The sequence below is a fragment of the Eulemur rufifrons genome, chromosome 19, assembly GCF_041146395.1.
Source record: "Eulemur rufifrons isolate Redbay chromosome 19, OSU_ERuf_1, whole genome shotgun sequence".
Taxonomy (NCBI): Eukaryota; Metazoa; Chordata; class Mammalia; order Primates; family Lemuridae; genus Eulemur; species Eulemur rufifrons.
This window is the reverse complement of record NC_091001.1, coordinates 41,763,257-41,786,848: the sequence shown is the minus strand read 5'-3', so window position 1 is coordinate 41,786,848 and position 23,592 is coordinate 41,763,257. Positions and strand designations below refer to the sequence as shown.

Below are 23,592 nucleotides of genomic sequence, written 5' to 3'. Positions count from 1 at the left end.
GCCTAGAATCACTACTGTATATAAAGTTGGTAAATAACTTGTATATAAACTTGGTGAGTAACAGATCTTAACAAAATATTCAATTAAATCATCTTTGTAGTCAAATGTCTTCTAATTTTGACTTTTCTAAAGTAGTGTTATAAAAATTCCTAGGGAAAGAAAATCATCCCAGGAAGTTTGGTTCGATTTCTGAGAACTCTTGCAAGTCAATGTCAATGTCAAAGGCCTAAATGACTGGTATAAAGTGGTTTTCAAATTGTGGTTTCTCAACCAGCACCACTGGCATCGCCTGGGGAATGCAAATTCTTAGGCTGCCACCCCAGTCCTACTGAATCAGAAATTCTGGGGGTGGGCACAGCAATTTATGTTTTAACAAGCACTACACCCGGCCGGGCGTGGTGGCTCACGCCTGTAATCCTAGCACTCTGGGAGGCCGAGGTGGGCGGATCGTTTGAGCTCAGGAGTTCGAGACCAGCCTGAGCAAGAGCGAGACCCCCATCTCTACTAAAAATAGAAAGAAATTATATGGACAGCTAAAAATATATATAGAAAAAATTAGCCGGGCATGGTGGTGCATGCCTATAGTCCCAGCTACTCGGGAGGCTGAGACAGGAGGATCGCTTAAGCTCAGGAGTTTGAGGTTGCTGTGAGCTAGGCTGACGCCACGGCACTCACTCTAGCCTGGGCAACAGAGTGAGACTCTGTCTCAAAAAAAAAAAAAAACAAACCAAGCACTACACCCCTCCCTTGCCACAATGATTCTAATGTATACTGAGGTTTCAGAATCACGGGTCCAGAGCAGAGGTTCTAAACTACCAGAATTACTTAAAGGAAATTGGTATAGACACAAAAGCTCTGGTCCCAGCCTACATGAAGTAACCTGGCTCCAAAGATATTTATTAGCTCTTCAGGTGATTCTGACACACATGAAAGTTTGAGAACCACTGGTCTAGAGCTCTACAAGGGGAGTTCTGTTAGAACTTCTACATTCATCCCTGCTAAGTTAATCCTTGCCAAGGGCCATCAAGGTGCAGTACTAAGGGAAGTACTACCATACTGTCATTTGCCAAGAGCATGATCTACAAATACTGGAGAATACATCATGTCTCTTTTTGCAGGCAGTACTGCCATTGAGGCAACCCACATGTATTGGGTGTTGTGATATATGAGTTCATTCCCAATGGCAATCAATCAGTGAATCTCTAAAGTAGCTCTAGTATCTCCTAACTTAAAAAAAAATCCTTAACCTCACATCTCATTCAAACTACCACCCTATTTTCTTGCTACGCTTTAATAGCCAAACCTCTTCAGAAAGTTTTTGGAGACTTTTCTATTCTTTTCCATTTCCACTTCCCATTTATTCCTCAACCCACTCTATCTTCCATAACCAACACTCCATTCAAACTCTTTTTGGTTAGTGTTACCAAACCGTCCAATGTGCCAAATCCAATCAATATTTTTTATTCTCATCTTATTTCACTTCTCAAAAGTATCTGACAATTGATCATACCCTCCCTTTTTAAAACACTCTGCTCTCTTGCCTTTCAAAATAACACTCACTTCTGGGTTTTCTTCCTACTTCTTTGGTTTCTTCTTACTCAGTCCTGGATCCTCTTCTCCTCATTCTCTATATTTCCCTAGGTGATTTCATGGTTTTAAAATATCATTTATATACTGATGTGTCCCAAATATATATCTTTAGCTTAGATTTCTCTTCTGAGATACAAACTTAAATATTCAACTGCTTACCTTACATCTTCACTTGGACTTAAAATATCCAAAAAGAAGTTCTCCTTCAGTATTACCTTTTACATTTCTCTTTTAATATTTCCCATCTTGATAAATAGCACCTCCATCTACCTAATTGTTCATGCCAGATATTTCTGAACTACATAATAGCAAATGTGAAAAATATTTCCCGTGCTTGAAAAAAGGCTCTGTTATCACCTTGACAAAAATTTTACCTTATAAGATTAAGTTATGACCACGTTTTCATACAGATCACTGATAAAAAACATAAACAGGAGACTTTATAAAAGTAATCTTCTCTATAAACCTAAGTAATATCATAGGCATAGCCAAAAATATATACACTTTACACTAAAAGTACTATATATGTACTATTTCATTGCAACAGCTATGGACAAGCTAGAATATTATACCAAAAAATTATAAATTTAAAAGTAACCATCATAAATTTATAAATTATTGCTGGTGTGTTTAGCTATTACTTCATTGACAAATTTTAAGTTAATACTTAAATTATAAGTAATCAAGGTCTTAAGCCTAACTAAAAAAATTTATTGTCAAGGAAAAATGCATATTCCCATCATTTTAGGTTCATAAACTTTTAAGTTAAGGGCTTATTTACAAGTTTGTCTATGTTATAACTGAAGATAAGAAAACATATTTTTCTACCAGACTTAATAAAAAATATCAGGAGAGAAAAACTCACCAATTTTTTCATCCAGGCACATAATTTTCTCCTGAGTAAGCTGTAGCTCATATTTTTTCTTAGCAAGGTGTCGCTGAGTATCAGAAAGATCTTTTTCTGTGTTTTCATATAAAAGTCTGCAAACATTTTAATAATAAAACTAATTCTGAAATTTTTATGTTTTGTCATCTTTAAGTATTTTTAAATCTAAAAACTTTCAAGAACACTAATATGCTTTTTTTCTTTTTAATATTTTTATTACAAAAGCACATTATAGGAAGTTTGAAAAATGAAGGCCAAGCTACTATTAGCATTTTGGTGTTCACTGTGTTCAGTATTTTTGGTGTTCAGTATTTTTTTGCTATGCACATTTTAAAGTTACCATACCACAAATTCAAAATTGAATCATAATTTTTCTTACCTATATTTAATCTTTAATATTTTTCAGTCTTATAATACAGCCCTCTAAATCATTATTTTCTGGCTGAAAAATATTATATGGGTAATAACCATTTACTTTTAAGTAAATATTACCATGTACTTAACTACTCCATTATCAGACATCTAGGTTCGTTTTAGTTTTTCACTTTTATGAATAAATCTGTAATGAACAGCACTTCATTAATTCCACAAACATATATTAAGTGTCTAGTATCATACCAAACACTAAGTGTTGACAAAGCTATAGTGAACTAGATTGACATTGGCCTTGCCCTCATGGAGTTCATAATCACTAGACAAATAAACAATTTGATTTCTGGAATATGAAAAAAGATGAAAAACCAAACTGAAAGTATTCTCACCGCAAAACACCGAGACATGTTGACTAAAATGTAAGAAATATCATTTAAAATGTATAGCAAAACTTATAAAAACGTATAAGGGAAGTCCTCTAGGGAAAAATCACAGCAATAAGACTAAGAACTGATGTTACGTTAGCTACGGTTGGGGTTTGTCTGTCCCAGTAGCCTAGGGTCTTGTCTTTTAACTCAGAAAAAAAGATGAGGCCATAGAGATATCTGCAACAGAAGGAATAGAAATAAGATTTCCCACATAAAGGCACTGAAAGCTGTATTGTTAGCAGCAAGGGCAGACTAGAGAAAAATAGCTTGTGAATTTTTACTAGGCTTGGGGAAATAGTAACAAGTCTTCCCTGGGAATTCTGAATCTCAAGATAAGAAATCGAAATAAAATTTGGTTCCAGGTGGGTCATATAATCTGTGACACTTGGCTAAACTTCTCTAGAAACACGCCATCAACCCAGGCACAAAACTAAACCCCAGATAAAGGCCTGTTGAAAATGACTGCACAATTCAAAACTAAAAGACACATTAAGAAACAATCCGGCCGGGCGCGGTGGCTCACGCCTGTAATCCTAGCACTCTGGGAGGCCGAGGTGGGCGGATCGTTTGAGCTCAGGAGTTCGTGACCAGCCTGAGCAAGAGCGAGACCCCATCTCTACTAAAAATAGAAAGAAATTATATGGACAGCTAAAAATATATATAGAAAAAATCAGCCGGGCATGGTGGTGCATGCCTGTAGTCCCAGCTACTCGGGAGGCTGAGACAGGAGGATCGCTTGAGCTCAGGAGTTTGAGGTTGCTGTGAGCTAGGCTGACGCCACGGCACTCACTCTAGCCTGGGCAACAGAGTGAGATTCTGTCTCAAAAAAAAAAAAAAAAAGAAACAATCCAACCTTAGTAGGAGTTGAAAGACACACAAATTAAATTCAATCCTCAAGAATTTCAGGTTACAGCACTATGAAATATAAAATATATGTGTTTAAATACAAAGACATAAAATATTTAATAGAATACATAATAAAAAGAAAAAAATAGATTTGGAAAAGAACAAAAGATAACTTCAGGGAATTAAACCATCATTAAACTTTTTAAATAACAAAACTCATGAGCAGAGGAGGGCTTTAAGATGGCTGATTAGAGGCATCTCTTACTCGCCTCCTCCACTAAGACGAACAAAAATAGTTAAGTAGATAACTACACTTCAAGTAGATCATCCAAGACAGAACACTGGAATTCAACAGACAAGTGATAGGAAACACCTAAAGCAAGGAAAGGGAAGGAAGTGAGGAAGCCTGCTCTGCTGGGATTGGCTAGGAGTCAGGAGAGATTCTCAGTGCAGGGAAAGGGTAAGTGAGAGACCCCCCGTGGTCCACATTCCCTCCACAGACTCCTACAGTCCTAGCCACAGATAGCCCTTTGACCCTGTGGACCCCAATACTAACACAGGGAGCTCCCTAGAAACTGTGCAAAGACATTGCTCCAGAGAGTGAGTTCATGCTGGGTCCTATAAGCTCCTAAGTTGTAGGCAGAGGCAGCACAGCATCACTTTGGAAGCTTAGCCCACACCAGACCATGTTCTGCGCTGCAACTGAGGCAGAGGCGGCAGTGTGGGGGAAAAATCACACAGAGAGGTGGCCATGCATTCTCACATGCCCCAAGGACAAATTCCACTGCCTGCAACTGACACAGATGAAGACTGCTACAGGCCGAGGCACAGGTGAAGCCCTGCCTACAGCTGCTCCCAGACAAAGCAACTCCACCATCCTCAATAGCAGGGCCAAAGCACAGCCCAGCCACTGCTGCCTCCACCTGAACATTCCACAAGCAGCCTGAAGCTCACCACACCCCTCTTTACCACAGCTAGCATCTTTATACACCACTGGGGGACCTGAAGGCACAGCTTGGCCTGGCTCCACCCCCACAGTACCAGAGCACACCAACCAGGGGCCTGAGGATCACCCAGCCCAGTCCACCACTGGTGGCATCTGAGCACTCTTCCAAGGTTCTGAATTTGGGTTCATTCAAACTACCACTATCACCACAACTGTCATTCACCACCATGTGCCACCTGAGGGTTTGGGGACCAGCCTGCCTAACCCACTGCAGCCACCACCACCACCAGGGCAGACCACAGGGGTCCCAGTCGTCTCATCACTGCTAGTGCTATCACCCATACCATGCCACTGCCCAGGGGCTTAAGAACCCAACCACACATCCAGTGCATCACTGCCATTCCCAGCACCTGAGAAAGCCTGGAGGCCCAAGAATTTGCTGCCTGGACCCACTAACACCAGTGCTAGCATATGCTGTACTATCAAACAGAAAGTGAGAAATAAATGTGTTTAAGTACACAGAAGAAAGAATCTCAGAACTACAAGACAGGTCTTTTGAAATAATTCAGTCAGACAAAAAAAAGAAAAAATAAAAAAGAAAGAGCAAAGCCTTTGTGACATACGAGATACCGTAATACACCATAAAACAGCCAAATATTCAAATATTGGGGTCCCAAAAGGCAAAGAAAGATCAAAAGGGTTAGAAAACTGATTTAATGAAATAACAGATGAAACTTTCCCAAGTCTAGAAAGAGATTTAGACATCAAGATACAGGAGGCCCCAAGATCTCCAAACAGGTCTTCTCCATAGCACAATATAGTCAAACTGTCTAAAGTCAAAGACAAGCCAGGCACAATGGCTCATGCCTTTAATTCCAGCACTTTGGGAGGCTGAGGTGGAAGGATTGTTTGAGTTCAGGAGTTCGAGACCAGCCTGAGCAAAAGTGAGACCTTGTCTCTACTAAAAGATAGAAAAATTAGCTGGGCACTGTGGCATTTGCCTGCATTTCCAGCTACTTGAGAGGCTGAGGCAGAAGGATCACTTGAGCCAAGGAGTTTGAGGTTGCAGTGAACTATGATGACACCATTGCACTCTACCTGGGTGACACAGTGAGACTCCGTCTCAAAAAAAAAAAACAAAAAACAAAAAACTTGAAAGCTTTGCACTCCAAAAGACATTGTGAAAAGATACAATACACAGTGAGAAAATATTTGTAAAATATACATTTTACAAAGATCATGTAGCTAGACTATATAAAGGAGTCTTACAAGTTAATGATAAAAAGATAACCCAATTAAAAATGGTCAAATATTTGAACAGACACTTCACCAAAGAAGATATATGGGTGGATAATAAGCAAATGTACAGATGGTCAACATCATTGGTCATTAGGGTAGAGCAAATTAAAACCACAATGAGAGGCAGGGCGTGATGGCTCACGCCTATAATCCCAGCACTTTGGGAGACCGAGGGGGGAAGATCGCTAGAGCTCAGGAGTTCGAGATCAGCCTGAGCGAGACCCCGTCTCTACTAAAAATAGAAAAAATTAGCCAGGCGAGGTGGCATGCGCCTGTAGTCCCAGCTACTAGGGAGGCTGAGGCAGGAGGATCGCTTGAGTCCAGGAGTTTGAGGTTGCTGTGAGCTAGGCTGACCCCACGGCACTCCCAGCTCAGGCAACAGAGGGAGACTCCGTCTCAAAACAAACAAACCAACAAATGAAAAACCACAATGAGATACTACACACCCAGCTGAATGGCTAAAATTAAAAAGATAATATCAAGTGTTACTAAGGATATAAAGCAATTAGAACTCTCAAACACTGATAGAGGTAACATATAATAAAAGGGTACAATACTTTTGGAAAACAGTTTGACGGTGCCTACAGAAGTTAAACATATTATCTATCACATGACTCAGCCATTCTATTTATACACATGTATTTACCCAAGAGAAATAAAAGCACATATCCACACACAGACTTGTTTTTGCAGCTCTATTTAAAGCCATAATCTAGAAACAAGCCAAATGTCCATGTGGTACACTGATATAACAGAAAACTACTCAGCAATAATAATGAAGAAACTACTGATACACACAACATGGAATAATCTCAAAATAATCATCCTCAGTAAAATAGTTCAACAGAAGAACACATGGTATGTGATTCCATTTATATAAAGTTCTAGAAAACCCAAACTAATTGCAAATGATAGAAAGCAGATCAGTGGTTGCCTGGGGATGAGGTGGTAGGTGGAAGTAATGTGAGGGAGAGACTACAAAGGGGCACAAAAAAAATTGAGGGTCTGAGCTCAGGAGTTCGAGACTAGCCTGAGCAAGAGCGAGACCTTGTCTCTACTAAAAATACAAAGAAAATTAGCTGGACAACTAAAAAATATATAGAAAAAATTAGCCAGGCTTGGTGGTGCGTGCCTGTAGTCCCAGCTACTCAGGAGGCTGAGGCAGAAGGATCACTTGAGCCCAGGAGTTTGAGGTTGCTGTGAGCTAGGCTGACGCCACGGCACTCCAGCCTGGGCAACAGAGTGAGACTCCATCTCAAAAAAAAAAAAAAACAACTGAATTTCATCAAAACTAAAAATTTTTGTTTATCAAAAACCAAAACAATTAAGAAAAGCCACAGCCTGGGAAAAAATTTCATAGCACGTGTTTTAGACAAAGGGCTTCTATCCACAGTAACTCCTACAAATAAAAACTAAAAACAATCAGGCAAAAAATGGGCAATAAAATACTTTACTAAAGAAGATATACAAGTGGCACACAAAAAGGCACTCAATATCGTTAGGAATCAAGAAAATGCATATTAAAACCACAATGAGATACCACTTCATGTCCAGTCAAATGGTTAAAATCAGAGACTGACAACACCAAATGTTGGTAAGAATGTGGAGCAAATAAAACCCTCATACAATATTTCTCAAGTAGGGTTCTGTGTGAGAATTGAGAACTAGATAAAATTATTTCAGTGACTATTTTCTCAATTCTCTCAAGGACATCACAAAGCTAATACTATGTTAGATTCATAGGAATTCCAGGAGAGATGATAATTGAGTACAGTAGTACTCTCATCTGTGATTTTCCTTTTTGTGGTTTCAGTTACCCATGGTCAACCAAAAATATTTTTGAGACAGAGAAAGAGAGACCACATTCACATAACTTTCACTATAGTAAATAGTTATAATTGTTCTGTTTTATTATGAGTTACCACTGTTAATCACTTAGTGTGCCTAATTTATAAATTAAACTTTACCATAGGTATGTACATATATATAGAAAAAAACAGCATATAGAGGGGCTCAGTATATCTGCGGTTTCAGGCACCCATTGGGCGTCTTGAACATATGCTCCATGGATGAAGGAGGACTACTGTATGTACAATGGATATCTTAGCAAATTAGAGCCCAATTCTCAGAGCCCTGATTAAGATGGGCTGCATTATAAATTGCCAGTAGGACTATAAAATCAGTGTGGAAAACCGTTTGGTCATTTATTATGAACTTGAACACATACATTTACCATGTAACTCAGCAATTGCACTTTTATTTACTCAAAAAAATAAAATGTCTACAAAAAGACGTGCAAAAATTTTACAGAAGTCTCATTCCTTACAGCCAAAAAAGGCTAACTAATCCAAATGTCCATCAACAAAATATGAATAAGCAGATGTGATTTATCTATACTATGGGCTACCACTTAGCAATTTTTTAAAAACTGAACTACTTTTATAAGTGATAATATGAATGACTTTAAAAAACATTATGTTGAAAGAAATAAGCCAGATGCCAAAAAGTACATTGTATCAGTCCATATGTCAATCAGTCTCAGCTTTGACAGCCATGCAGGACCTCAAAAATGACTGTACAAGCTGATCATGCAAAGCAATCTTTAATAATCAATGGGAAAAATTATATTTTTCCATGACTTTTAAATATTTTTGTCAAACTTAACTCTCCTACTGTCATTTATAAATGAATGTATAGAGAAATGAAAAAATTAAAACTAATATTTATTGAGTACAGTGTAATTTAAAATATTAGATACACTGAAAATTAACATGTTTTATTTCTTTATAAAAAGCTTATCAAGAGTAGTTGGAACAGTGCTTGCCTTCTTCCCATAACAACAAAATACAGTGTAAATGTGTTTTTTTGAGAATTCCTTTAATGTGCTGGTTTTGCCAGTTTCATTTCCACTGGGCCACCTTTATCCTTTTCCAGATTGATGTTGATATAGTTACCTTTATTAAATTCTCCTGGCTGCATCTCTAGAGTCTCTTGAATAGCAGCAGTGTAAAATTCCAATGCTCAGCTATTTCTTCTATAACTCCATTTACATTTGACTCAAACTCTACTTCCAGTGTTATAACTTTGTTTCTTTGTTGCATTTTCAACTTTTATGGCCAATTCTCCCTTTTAATTATCCATTTTATAAAATGTCATGTATGTTTATTACCGGGAGACAAGGAAGCAACATAACAACTGGCTTTGCTGTCTATGCATAAACTGATTAACACATGTCTCTGACCATCACCAACAGACTTTGAAAGAAGTGATGTGCTTGATCACTGGTCATGATTGACATCTGTTATTTACGTAGTGATTTACAGATTAAGGAGCTAGCAACTAAATTTGTACTTCACGCAATTATTCACAGTTAATATACTGTGGTAACTGAAATTTGAACTGTGTTGATGGAGAACTGATATTATTTTACTAAATCCTATTAACCAAATTCATGCACACAGAAACCATGCAAAGTGGGTACTGCCTGTATGAAACCCATATACAGGCAAAATTAAGCTACGGTAGTAAGTGTCAGGTAATGAGGAAGAGGAGAATTGACCGGAAAGAGGAATAAGGAAACTATCCGGAAGAAAAGAAATGTTCTATTATCTTTTTTTAAGTTGTGGTTAAACAGGTATACACAATTGACTAAATTCATCAAACTGACCACATTTTATTATATATTAATGATCTGAATCTAATAATATATAATAGAACCCAAAAAAAGGTAAAATTCAAAAAAAATTCTAAAAGAAATTCTAATGGGTATTCTTCTGACAGAAAATAAAGGATCCCAGGTCATTCAAAGGTGGTGAAAGGAATAAAGGGCAATGATAAGGATAAATGTACAGGCAAATCTAAACAAATATTGACTGAGCAAATGATAATGGCATCTTATTTAGTTTACATACACATATACATATATGTGTCATTAAAATATTTGGACAACAATGGCACGTAAGTTGAGAAGGGGTTAAATAGAATTAGTATTCTAAGGTCCTTGTAATCTCGCAGGTAAACACTAATAAAAGAATAAGAGTTTATAACTTCTAAGCTGATTTCTAAGCTGATAGATAAAAATAGAATGATTTTAAAAATATCAATCCAAAAGAAGACAAGAAAATAGAAAAAAATCATAATAGACAATAACAAGAAGTATTTAATAAGATGTTAGATTTAAACCCAATGATATCAGTAAATATAATAAATATAAATGGACCAAATGATCCAGTTAAAATACAAAGATGTCAGATTAAATTTTAAAAACTTAATTATATGCTGTTTATGAAAGATGTCTAAAACATAAGGATACTACTGAAAGGATCACAGTAAAAGGACAGGAAATATTTTTCATGAAAATAGTTACCAAAAGAAATCTGGTGTAGTCATGTTAATATCAGACAAAAAGGTAAAAAACATGACTAAAGATAAAGAAGGTCACTTAGTAATATAAAAATTCCAAATTTATATGTACTTAATAACATATTCTCAAAATATATAAGGAAAACATTGACAGCTTTATAAGAAGAGATAAATCCACAATCATAGTGGAAATTTTTAACATACCTGTCAGTAACAGACATATGAAGTGGACATAAAATTTAGTATGAACATAAAACATTTGAATAACATCATACAAACCTAGTAGGCAAATACAAAGCACTGCTCCCAACTCTTTCAAAATTTATAACTTCTCAAAAATACACAGAACATTACCAGAAACTAAGCATAAAGCAGAGGTCAACAAATGTCAGAAAAATGAAATCTAACAGTATGTTCTACAAAATAATGTAATTAAGCGAGAAATCAATCACAAAAAATAATTAAACTTCATTGTGGTTCTGGACATTTAAAATCATGCTTATAAATTATCAATGCATAAAATAAATAATCATAATGGAAATTAGAAAAATTTTATAAAGAGTACATGTCAAAACTTATAGGATATATGTAAAGAAGTACTTTAAGGATAACTTATGGCTTTACATGTTTATATTAGAAAAAAGTCATGAAAAATAAAAATTTAATCATTTATCTTAAGAAATTAGCAAAAGAAAAGAAATCTAAAGAAAATAGAAGAAAGGAAATAATAATGAAAGCAAAAAGTTGGTCCTTTGAGAAGACTAATAATAGCCACCAATTCCAGAACAGAAAAACAGGAAATCTCTACAGATACCGTGTGTCTCAATATTCATAGGATACTATAAATAACACTATGTGAGACTTTTTTAAAAATTTAGACAAAATGGACAATGCCAAAAATATATATAATAACTGGCATAAGAAGAAAATTCAAATTATTCCTTTATCTATTAAATAAATGATATAAAATGGTCCCTTAAAGAAGAGCTGAAATCCAAATGGCTTTACTGGTAAGTTCTACAACTCCAACCTTATACAAACTCTTCCAAGTAAAAAAAGAAGACAAATGAATTGGAAAGAGTATTATAGGGTAGGTTTACATTACCTTGATACCAAATATGATAAAGAAGCCACAAGAAAGGTAAATTATCAGTCAATATAAATTATAAAAATAGACGTAAAAATCCTTAACAAAATAGCAGTTCTCTACCAAAAAAAAAGTACAAAAGATTTTAATAGGCATTTTACACAAAAGGAAATATAAATGGTCAATATATTTTTTAAAATCCTTATATCATTAAAATAATTTAAAATGTGATTTTCTATGAAATTAGAAAAGATTTTTAAAATGATATTTAATGCTCCTAAAGACATAACAAAATATGCTTTCTTATTCACAATTTGGTAGGTAATATAAATCAATAAAGGTGTCCTAAAAAATAATATTGAAAAATATATTAAAACCTTTAAAAATACTCATTTTATTTGAAACTCTACTTTTAGGAATTAATCCTAATAAAAATAAGTAAAGATGAATAAAATAATCATAAGTTAAAACAGCAAAAAGCAGCAATAATCTATGCATCTTAAAAATAGAATGGTTAAAAAAATTATAATTTGGTTAAACTGAAGGTAAAAGGCCATGTGATCACCTCAAAAGTGCAGAAAGAGAATTGGACAAAGTACAATATCCATTCCTGAAAAAATTTCCCAGTAAACTAGAAATAGAGGAAACTTCTTCAACCTAACATGAAAAACCTATAGCTTACATCACATTAAATACTGAATACTTTCCCACTAAGACCTGGAACAAGACAAGATGTCTACTTATTCACCATTTCTAGTCAACATTGTATTGGATTCCATTTAACATTGTACTACCCAGGGTGATAAGAAAAAGAAAAAAAAGGCATCCAGACTAAACAAGTAAAACTGTTCTAATTTGCAGATAGCATAATTGTTTATGTAGAAAATTCAATGGAATATAAAAAAAAGGCATACTAGAAATAAAAAGTAAATTTAATAAGGTTGTAGAATACAAGATCAATATATAAAAATCAGTTTAAGGATTTCTGGTTTCAGCCCATATGTAAAGAGCTTGGAGCTGGGTGTAGTAGCTTTCATATGTAATCGCAGGACTTTGGGAAGCCAATGCAGGAGGATCTCTTGAGATCAGAAATTCAAGACCAGCCTGGGCAATGTAGTGAGATCCCATATCTACAAAAAGTTTAAAAATTAGCCAAAATTAGCTCATGCCGAAAGTCCCATCTACTCAGGAAGCTGAGGAAGGTGGATCTCTTGAGCCCAGGAGTTCGAGGCTTTAGTGAGTTATGATCATGCCACTGCACCCCAGCCTGGGTGACAGAATGAGAACCTATCTCTAAAAAAAACAAAAAAAGAGAGCTTGGAATCCATCATTCTCATCCTTACAAAAAGAAAGAGGCAGCCAGGCACAGTGGCTCATGCCTGTAGTCCCATCTACCCAGGAGGCTGAGGCAGGAGGATCCCTTGAGCACAAGAGTTGAAGCTTCAGCGAGTTATGATTGTGCCACGGCACTCCAGCCTGGGCGACTGAGCAAAACCCTGTCTCTTAAGGAAAAAGAAAAGAAAAGGAAAAAAAAGATAAACAAACTGAAAATCAAAGACACATCAGGGAACTGAGTTTCAGAGTAAATCGCTACCACAAAATCTGAATGGACAGGCAAATTCAGAGAGTCACAGCTAAGATCTATTCATTGGAAGCAGAAGCCGATGGAAGAATAAATGGTTAGGAACATTCAAATGATAACTTTGATGAACTACTGGTGGCTGAGTGTGAGAAGGTCTTGCCAAGACAGTGAGACACTCCTGGGAGCCAATCTTGGAGAGGACCCCATACTTCAGTGTGTTTTACCTCCAGGAACCCTACCAGATTCTCATGGTTGAGATCTGAGAAAGACCCCCTAGTGGCTCTGACGGGTGGAAAGGAAGAGTAAATATTGTGAAATCATGCCCAGAGAATTCTTCATAATAAATGCTTATTCTCCAGACTTTACCACACAGCCTTATCTCAGCTGGAGAAGGGCATTTCTCCCACTTTAGCCCCCCTCTAACCTTCCTGTTTCACCTAAGGGAATAAAAAACCAAAGTTATGACACTTGAAAAGCTCTTCTGAATGTCACAGCCTAAAGACACTAAAAAAATACTGAGATTTAAGTGTAAGACTATAGACCATGCCCCTCCCCACCACCACCACCAACAAGGTTCCAGTTCTTTTAGTTGTAATTCTTTGTGAAGAACTGTAAGATGCAGGCTCTCACTAAGGAGGAGTACTTAGGGAAGCCCAAAATCAAGAAGAGAGACAAAAATCTGGACAATAGAGGAATATGAAACCTCTGGCACCTACAGCTACAGGAAACATTGAATACAACTCAATTCTTAGCCATATTCACATAAACATACACACTAAAGACCTATTTACTTGTTACTGAAACCCAATATGACATGTCCAACTTTTAACCAAAAACCACAAGCCATGTCAAAAGGCAAGAAAAAAACATTCTGAAAGATCAGAACCAATCTCAGGTATGACACAGATGTGGGAATTATGAAATAGAAAATTTAAAATAACTATAATAAATTAGTTTAAGGGGACCAATGGAAAAAGTAAACAACATGCAGTAACAGAAGGGTAATATAAGCAGAGAGATACAAACCCTAAGACAGAATCAAAAGGAAATGCTAGAAATAAGAAACAATGTAGCAGAAATAAAGAATGCCCTTTGATGTACACTATTGAAGAAAAGAATCATTGAGCTTGAAGAGAAGTCAATAAAAACTTCTTGAATGGAAATGCAAAGAGAAAAAAGAATTAAAAAATAAGACAGAACATCCAAGAACTGTGGATGTATGTGAAATACCAAAAGAAAGAAAATAATAATAGAACAGAAGAAATATTTGACATAAATGTGGCCTAGAACTTTTGAAAATTTACATACATTATCTATATGCAGAAAATTTGATCAAAGATTCAAAGAAGATCTGATGGACAGTTATTTCATGTTCCCTGATTGAAATATCCAATATTGTTAAGATGTAAATGGTTCCCAACTTGATCTATAGATTCAATTCAATCTCAATTAAAATTGTTGCAAACTATTTCATAAATATTGACAAAGTGATTCTAAAGTATATATGGAAAGGCAAAAAGCTCAGAATGGACAATACAATATTGAAGAAGATGACAAAGTTTGAGGACTCTCATTATCTGTTTTCAAGACTTAATAATAAAACCAAGTAATCAAGACAGCATGGTTTAGCAAAAGAATAAACACAGCTGAGGTGGGAGGATTATTTAATCCCCAGAGTTCAAGACTGGCCTGGGCAACATAGAGAGACCTCATCTCTTTAAAGAAAAAAAATATATAAGCACAGATCAATGGAGCAGAATAGAGACCTGAGAAATAGATCCACACAAATACAGTCAAATGAACTTTGACAAAGGAGCAAAGGTAATTCAATGGTGAATCAATGGTGCCAGAACAATTTTAGCATGTCCATATGAAAACCTAGCCACGGACCTTACATCTTTCACAAAAATTAAGTCAAAATGAATCACTGACCTTAAGTGTAAAATTTAAAACTACATAATTTCTATAAGAAAACATAAGAGAAAAATCTATGTCCCCTTGGGTTTGGTGATGTGTTTTTAAATATAACATCAAAAGCACAATCCACGAAATAAAAAGCTAATAAGTTGGACTTTATTAAAATTAAACATTTCTGCTCTTTAAAAAAGGAAAAAAAAAAAACACTGTTAAAAGAATGAAAAGACAAAGCACAGACTGGGAAGATACACTTGCAAAACACATCTGATAGGAAAATATATCCAAAATATACAAAGAACTCTTAATACTCAATAATAAGTAAATAAAAAGTTAAAAATAGGTAAAAGATTTAAATGAACAGTTTACCAAGGAAGATATAAAAGTGGAAAATAAATATATAAAAAGATGCTGCACATCATTTGTTATTAGAAAACTGCAAATTATAACAATGATATATCAGTACATACTTATTATAATAGCTAAAATCCAAAAATAAGAAAACACCAAATGCTAGCAAGGACATGGAACAACAGAAACTCTTATTCATTACTAGTAGGAAAGCAAAATGGTATAGCCACTTCGGAAGAAAGTTTGGCAGTTTCTGATAAAGTTAAATACAGTTTTACTATATGATCCAGAAATATGCTTCTAAGTATTTATTAAACTGATGTGAAAACTTATGTCCACAATGAAACCTGTATATGAAGGTTTATAGCAGCTTTATTCATAATCACCAAAAACATGGAAGCAAACAAGATATCCTTCAATAGGTGCAAGAATAAACAAAATGTGATACATCCAGACAATGGAAAAATATTCAGTGGTAAGAACAAATGAGCTATCAAGGTACAAAAGATTTGGATGAACGTTAAATACTTATTGCTACCTGAATCTCAAAAGGCTACATACTACATGATTCCAAATATATGACATTCTGTAAAAGGCAAATGCTAGTTGAGAGAGAGATCAAAATCAACAGTGATAAATCACATCGACTGTATGTACCATCGATAGCCTTGATAGGGTACATTGATATATACGTACCCTAGAATGGCATTTATCTCTGTGATCTTCCTCCCAAAAACATATTACCATAGTCTAATCGTGAGACAAACATCAAACAAACCCCAATTGAGAGACATTCTGCAAAATACCTGATCAGTATTCCTCAAAATTGACAAGGTCATCAAAAATAAGGAAAGTCTGAGGCTATCATAGCCAAGGGAAGCCTAAGAAGACATGACAACTAAATGTAATGTGGTATCCTGGATGGGATCCTGGAACAGAAAAAGGACATTAGGAAAAAACTAAGGAAATCTGCATAAATTATGAACTTTAGTTAATAATAAATTTATCAGTATTGGTTCATTAATTGTAATAAACGTACCACACTAATGTAAGATGTTAATATTAGGGAAAATATGTGCATGAGGTATAAAGAAATTCCTTATTATCTTCACAATTTTTCTGTAAATCTAAAACTGTACTAAAATAAAAAGTTCATTTTTAAAACACAATTGAATTTTCATATAACAATAAATGATCAGAAAGTAAAACTTTAAAACTTCATTTAAAACAGCATCAGACAATATGAAATACATAGGGGTAAATCCAACAAAAGATGAGCAAGACCTGTATGCTAAAAAGTACAAAACATTCCTAAGGAAAGTTAAAGACCTAAATAAATGGAGAGATATACTGTGTTCATGAGTTGAAAGGTTCAATTTTGTTATCATTTGTCCCCAATTTCAATAAATTCCCAGCACTCTTTTTTTGTATGTTGTGAAGCTGATTCTAAAATTTAAATGAAATGCATAAGAACTAGCATAGCCAAACCAACTTTCAAAAAGAAGAACACTGGAGGATTAACACTACCTAATTTGAAGATGTCAAAAACTAAGGTCATCAAGAGTGTTGTACTGGCATTAATATGTAAAAATAGGTCCATGGAAAAAGTTGATAATCAAGCAATAGGCCCACAAAAATCAACAAAACTGACAAACCTTTAGCTAAATTGAGAAAGAACAACAATCTTGAAAAAGACGAACAAAGCTGGAGACCTCACACTTACTGATTTCACAGCATATTACAAAGCTACAGTAATCAAAACAGTATGGTACTGACATAAAGACAGACATATGGACAGTGAAAAAAAATAAAGAGTTCAGAATAAAAAAAAAAAAAAGAAAAGAAAACAGAATTAAACCCACACATTTATCATCAAATGATCTTTGACATGGGTACCAAGACTACATAATGGGGTAATGAGATCTCTTCAACAAATGAAGCTGGTAAAACTGAATATCCACATGAAAAGAAATTAAACTGGACCCTTATCTTATGCCATACACAAAAATCAACTCAAAAGGGATTAAATAGTTAAACATAAGACTTGGAACTATAAAACTCCTAGAAGAAAACATAGGAGAAAAGCTCCATAACACTGGTCATGGCAATGATCTCTTGGCTGTGACATCAAAAGCACAGGTTAAAGCAAAAATAGACAAGTGAGACTACATGAAACAAAACATTTCTGCACAGCAAAGGAAACAATAAACAGAGTTAAAAGGCAACCTACAGAATGGGAGATAATATTTGCAAACCATGTATCTGATAAAGGGTTAGTATCCAAATTATACAAGGAATTCATACAACTCAATAGCAAGAAAACAAACCACTCCATTAAAAAATGGGCAAAGGACTTGAATACACATTTCTCCAAAAACTTACAAATGACCAACAGATATATGAAAAGATGCTCAAAATCAATAATATTCAGAGAAATGAAAATCAAAACCACAATGAGGTATCTATCACTTTATACCTGTTAGGATGGCTATTACAGAGAAGAAAAGAAAAAGAAAGGAAAAGGAAAAGAGGGTCTATTATCACTCTTGCAAAATGTCCAGGGCTCCTTGGAGCGTGTTCCTTGGTTCCGTTGGCAATGGGGTGTCTGCTGACGTCCTTCCTGTAGGAGAAGGACCTGCTGAGCCATCTCTGTAGCTGTCTGTCCACAGCCTCCATCACCAGCATGTTATTCTCCATTTGCTTGGCCTCTTTCCCTGGACTGTTGATGCCCGTCATCCCATCGCCCGAGGCCTGTTCCTGTATGCGTGCAGGAACTCAGCAAAGACCCTGTGAGCTTCTGATAGGAGCCCATTTTGGAGTGAGTTTCTCCAGGAGGATTCCAGTAATCTTAGATGCTCCTTTCTTTCCTCCAGGTAAGACAAGCCTCTACCCAACCTGAAAAGTTATCTACCAATACAAGCCTAGGCATCTGAGCCAAAGTGCCAATGACTGAAAGGGTGGTTCCCCACATGTTGGGCTCCCTGTCTAGTGGGTCCCCTTTCTGTCCTTGGACTGCCCCAAGCACATAAACAGTTAGGTGTAAATGGGGTCCTTTAAAAGAGGTCCCACCAAATCCATCAAGGCATCATGCTCCCAATGTCTGTATTCATGTAGGTGCTTCATAAGAGGCCAAACCAAAGCTTTGGGTAGGAGATGAGTCTATGAGAATTCTATCTCCATTTAGCTGTGCCATCCCAAATGTCAGAGCCCCAGTCTTTAATTTCTAAGGGGGTCTAAAACTAGCTGGGGTATCAAGGCCCCAAGGAACAGATCACCTCTATCGGCCTCCTTAGCAGCTCTGCCAGTGGCCTGACTTCTTTTTGCCATGCTGGCCACCTGCTTGGGCTCAGCCATGGCCTGTATCGAGGCCATTACTTCAGTGGCATACTTAATATTCTTATTCCTTGTCATCAGGAGACCACTTTTCTTTCAAATGGCACTATAAGCATGCATAATCATAAAAGCATATTAAGAGTCTGTATAAATGTTTACCTTTTTCCTCTCAATAACTGCAACTCAGCTTCCTGAGCTGAAGTTCCAGGTGGCAGTACCACTGCTGTGATCGCTGCATATCCAGCTCCTCATTGCAGAGGTAATCCAGCAAGTAAACAAAGCCCTACACCTAGAATAGAAATTGCATGCATTCTGGAACTGATACAGGAAACCCAACTAAAGTGGGATATGATATTGCCACTTGCTCTCCTCTGCACAAAGGTAGCTATTTAGAAACCGGCTTAAGTTAAGCCCCTAAGAAATAGTTTGTAAGAGACCCCTCCTAGCACCCTGAGGTAAGTATGGTAATATAACCACGAGTAAAAGAATATAGAGTAAAACAATATGTCAAATGAGTGGGTCAGGTGCTAACCACTGTCCATGAGTTTATGTCTTTCAGGTCCCTGCCTCAGTTGGAAGCAGAGAAGTGGAAGCGACCCTATGAAGTGCCTCTAACAACTCACATCTTGTTAAAACTGTCAGAAGTGAAACCTTGGGTGCATTATACCAAAGTAAAGAGGTGTAGCCCCCAGTGGAGGGACCAGCCTTAAGGCAATCTAAAGTATCTGTTTGAGAAAAAGAAAAAAAATGAAAATATTGATATTTTTGCTAATCTTTCTCTGGTGATTTGTTCTGCCTATAGGATAGAGGGATAACTCCTTAGTGAGGATTTCCCCAGGCTATCACCTCTTCTGTTAATCTGTCTTACTGTTAGGTGTATCATCCGAAATCTCATTTGGTACAAGTATTTCTGTACATAATTTCTGAATTTGCAGAAGTCAGTCTCTTGGATCATCTACAGGGTACAAAATAGCTCTGCACTCAGAGGTCCCATGTTCCTTTTCTAACCCAGCCCTGTATTGGATATTGTGTGCAAGGTGACAGGCCATTTCACTTTGTCAATCCTCCTGGTTATAGTTATTGCTTATGCCATTTTTCACCTGACAGTCTGTACCTTCCATCTAAAACATCGTCCTAATTCAACAGGAAGTACCTTGATGACTACGTTGCCCCTCCTCCCATAGATACGCGGAAGGATAAAATTGACAGTGGGGAATATGTAACAGAGAGAATGGCCTAAAAACAGGTAAAAATGTCTTCTGTCTCTTCAAAACACCCTCACCCCTTTTGGAGAAAACCTTTATCCCTGCCTCAGGCCAGTGGTCAGTAGGGGCAAGACAGTGTCCTTTATTCTTTGTGACACAGGAGATGGCTTAAGGGAATTGTCCAGGCAGAGGTCAAGAAATAGTCTTAGCCAACGATGGGATGAATCCAGGTGGAGGTCTCAAGATTGACTTAGCTGAAGATGGGGTTAACCAGAGGTCATGAGTTTATCTTAGCTGAAGATGGGATTGATCAGAACCCTTAAAAGCTTTGTACTTCTGCTCAGAAACAGGACATTGGGACTTTGAGATGGGAGTCTTCCAACGTCCACATTTGCCCGCATATTAATAAACTCCTCTCTCCTCCTCCTCAAAAAAAGAGAGAGAGAGAAGAAAACAAAAGAAAAGGCCGGGCGCGGTGGCTCACGCCTGTAAACCTAGCACTCTGGGAGGCCGAGGCGGGAGGATTGCTTGAGGTCAGGAGTTCGAAACCAGCCTGAGCAAGAGCGAGACCCCATCTACTAAAAATAGAAAGAAATGATTTGGACAGCTACAAAATATATATAGAGAAAAAATTAGCCAGGCATGGTGGCACATGCCTGTAGTCCCAGCTACTCAGGAGTCTGAGGCAGGAGGATTGCTTGAGCCCAGGAGTTTGAGGTTGCTGTGAGCTAGGCTGACGCCACGGCACTCTGTAGCCCAGGCAACAGAGCAAGACTCTGCCTCAAAAAAAAAAAAAAAAAAAAAAAAAGACATAAGTGACTAAATAGATAAAAAAAAAAACAGGACCCAACTAAATGCTGCCTACAAGAGACTCTCTTTATCTTTAAGGGCACATATAGACTAAAAGTGAAGGGATGGAAAAAGATACTACATGCAAATGGAAATCAAAAGAGAGCAGACAGGTATACTGTTCTCTGACAGATGCTAATATCAGACAAAATAGACTTTAAGTGAAAAAGTGTAAAATGAGACAAAAGTCATTATATAATGATAAGGGGGTCAATTCATCAAGAGAATGTAATAACCATAAACATATACATAGCCAACATTAGAGCATCTAAATATATAAAGCAAATATTAATAGATCTGAAGGGAAAGATAATAATATTGAAAGGAACTTCAATACCACATTTTCAACAATGGATAGATTATTTAGACAAAAAAGTCAATAAGGAAATACCGGACTTGAACTATATATCAAATGAGTCTAGGAGATAATACACAAAACATTCTATTCAATAGCAGCAAAATGCACATTCTTCTTAAGTACACACAGAAGATTCTCTAGGATAGATCACATGCTAGGCCACAAAACAAGTCTTAATAAATTTAAAGATACTGAAATCATACCAAGCATCTTTTCTGATCACAATGGTATGATACTAGAAATCAGTAACATGAGGAAAACTGGAAAATTCACAAATATGTAAAAACTAAATAACATGGTTTAGAACAATCAATGAATCAAAGTAGACATCAAAAGGGTATTTAAAAAATATCTTGAGACAAATAAAAATGGAAACACAACACACCAAAATTTATGAGATGCAGCAAAAGCAGTCCTAAGAGGGAGGTATATACCAATAAACACCTACATTAAAAAAGGAAAAAGATCTCATATAAACAACTTAACTTTATACCTCAAGAAACTAGAAGAAGAGCAAACTAAGCCCAAAGTTAAAAGAAGGAAGGAAATAACCAAGATCAGGGCAGAGCCATATATCATAAGTCCACAGCTAACACACTCAACAGTGAAAAGTTAAAAGCTTTTCTCCTAAGATCAGGAACAAGACAAGGATGGCTACTCTCACCACTTTTATTCAGTATAATACTGCAAGTGCTACCAAGAGCAATTAGGCAAGAAAAATAAATAAAAGGCATCCAAACAGGAAAGGAAGAAGTACAATTGCGTTTGTTTCGCAAGTGACATGATCTTATATAGAGAAAACTCTAAAGGCTCCAACAAAAAATTTTAGAACTGATAAACAAATTCAATAAAGTTGCAGGACACAAAATCAACATATAAAAATCAGTTGCATTTCTATACAATAACAGCAAACTATATGAAAAACAAATTAAGAAAACAATCCCATTTACAACAGAATCAAAAAGAATAAAATACTTAGGAATTTAAGAAGGTGAAAGATATGTATACTGAAAACTATAAACCATTGATGAAAGAAACTGAAGACACAAATAAATGGAAAGATATCCTGTGTTCATGGATTTGAATAATACTGTCAAAATGTACATATGACCCATATTGATCTACAGACTCAATGCAATCTCTATCAAAATTGCAATGGCATTTTTCATAGAAAATATAAAAAACAATAATTCAACGGAACCACAAAGATCCCACACAGCTAAAGCAACCTTGAGCAAAAAGAACAAAGCTGGAAGCATCACACTTCCTGATTTCAAATTATACTACAAAGATATAATAATCAAAACAGCATGCTATTGGCATAAAAACAAACACATAGACCAGTGAAATGAAACAGAAGCCCAGAAATAAAACCACACATGTATGGTCAACTATTCTTTGGCAGGCACCGAGACTACACAATGGGAAAAGGAGAGTCTCTTCAATAAATGGTGCTGGGAAAGCTGAACAACCATGTGCAAAAAAGTGAAATTATATCCTTACCTTACACCATAGGCAAAAATCAGCTCACAATGGATTAAAGAATCAAATATAAGACCTGAAATTATAAAACTCCTAAAAGAAAACATAGAAGGAAAGCTCCATGACACTGATCTTGGCAATGATTTTTTGGATGTCAAACCAAAAGCACAGACAACAAAAGCAAAAATAAACAAGCAGGACTATATTAAACTGAAAAATTTCTGCAGAGCAAAGCACAAAATCAACAAAATGAAAAGACGAACCATAAATGGAAGAAAATATTTGCAAACTGGTTATCTGATATTCAAAATATATAAGGAATTCATACAACTTAACAGCAAGAATTCACATGACTTAATAGCAAGAAAACAAATAATCTCATTTAAAAATGTGCAAAGGACCTGAATAGATGTTTTTCCAAAGAGGATATACAAATTGTCAACAAGTATATGAAAAGGTGCTCAACATCACTAAAAAATCAAGGAAATGCAAATTGAAACCACAATGAGATATCACCTCACACCTGTGAGGATAGCTATTATCGAAAAGGCAAGAGATAACAAGTGTTGACAAAACTGTAGAGAAAAGGAAATCCTTATACATTGCTGGCAGAAATGTAAATTGGTACAGCCATTATGGAAAATAGTATTGAGGTCCCTCCAAAAATTAAAAATAGAACTACCATATCATCCAGCAAGCCCA

The 23,592-nt window shown here is 36.0% G+C and overlaps 1 protein-coding gene across 3 annotated transcripts in view; it reads right to left on the bottom strand.

The window, feature by feature from the left end:
* TSGA10 (testis specific 10) overlaps nt 1-23,592 on the bottom strand; it is a 95,226-nt gene that overhangs the window by 37,347 nt on the left and 34,287 nt on the right. For 2 of the 3 annotated variants that reach the window (XM_069494328.1, XM_069494329.1), the window contains one exon: nt 2,456-2,571. The exons of the other annotated variant lie outside the window; for it this stretch is intronic. In XM_069494328.1, coding sequence (XP_069350429.1) covers nt 2,456-2,571 — 116 coding nt within the window. The remainder of the gene's footprint in view (nt 1-2,455; nt 2,572-23,592) is intronic. 3 annotated transcript variants of the gene reach the window in all.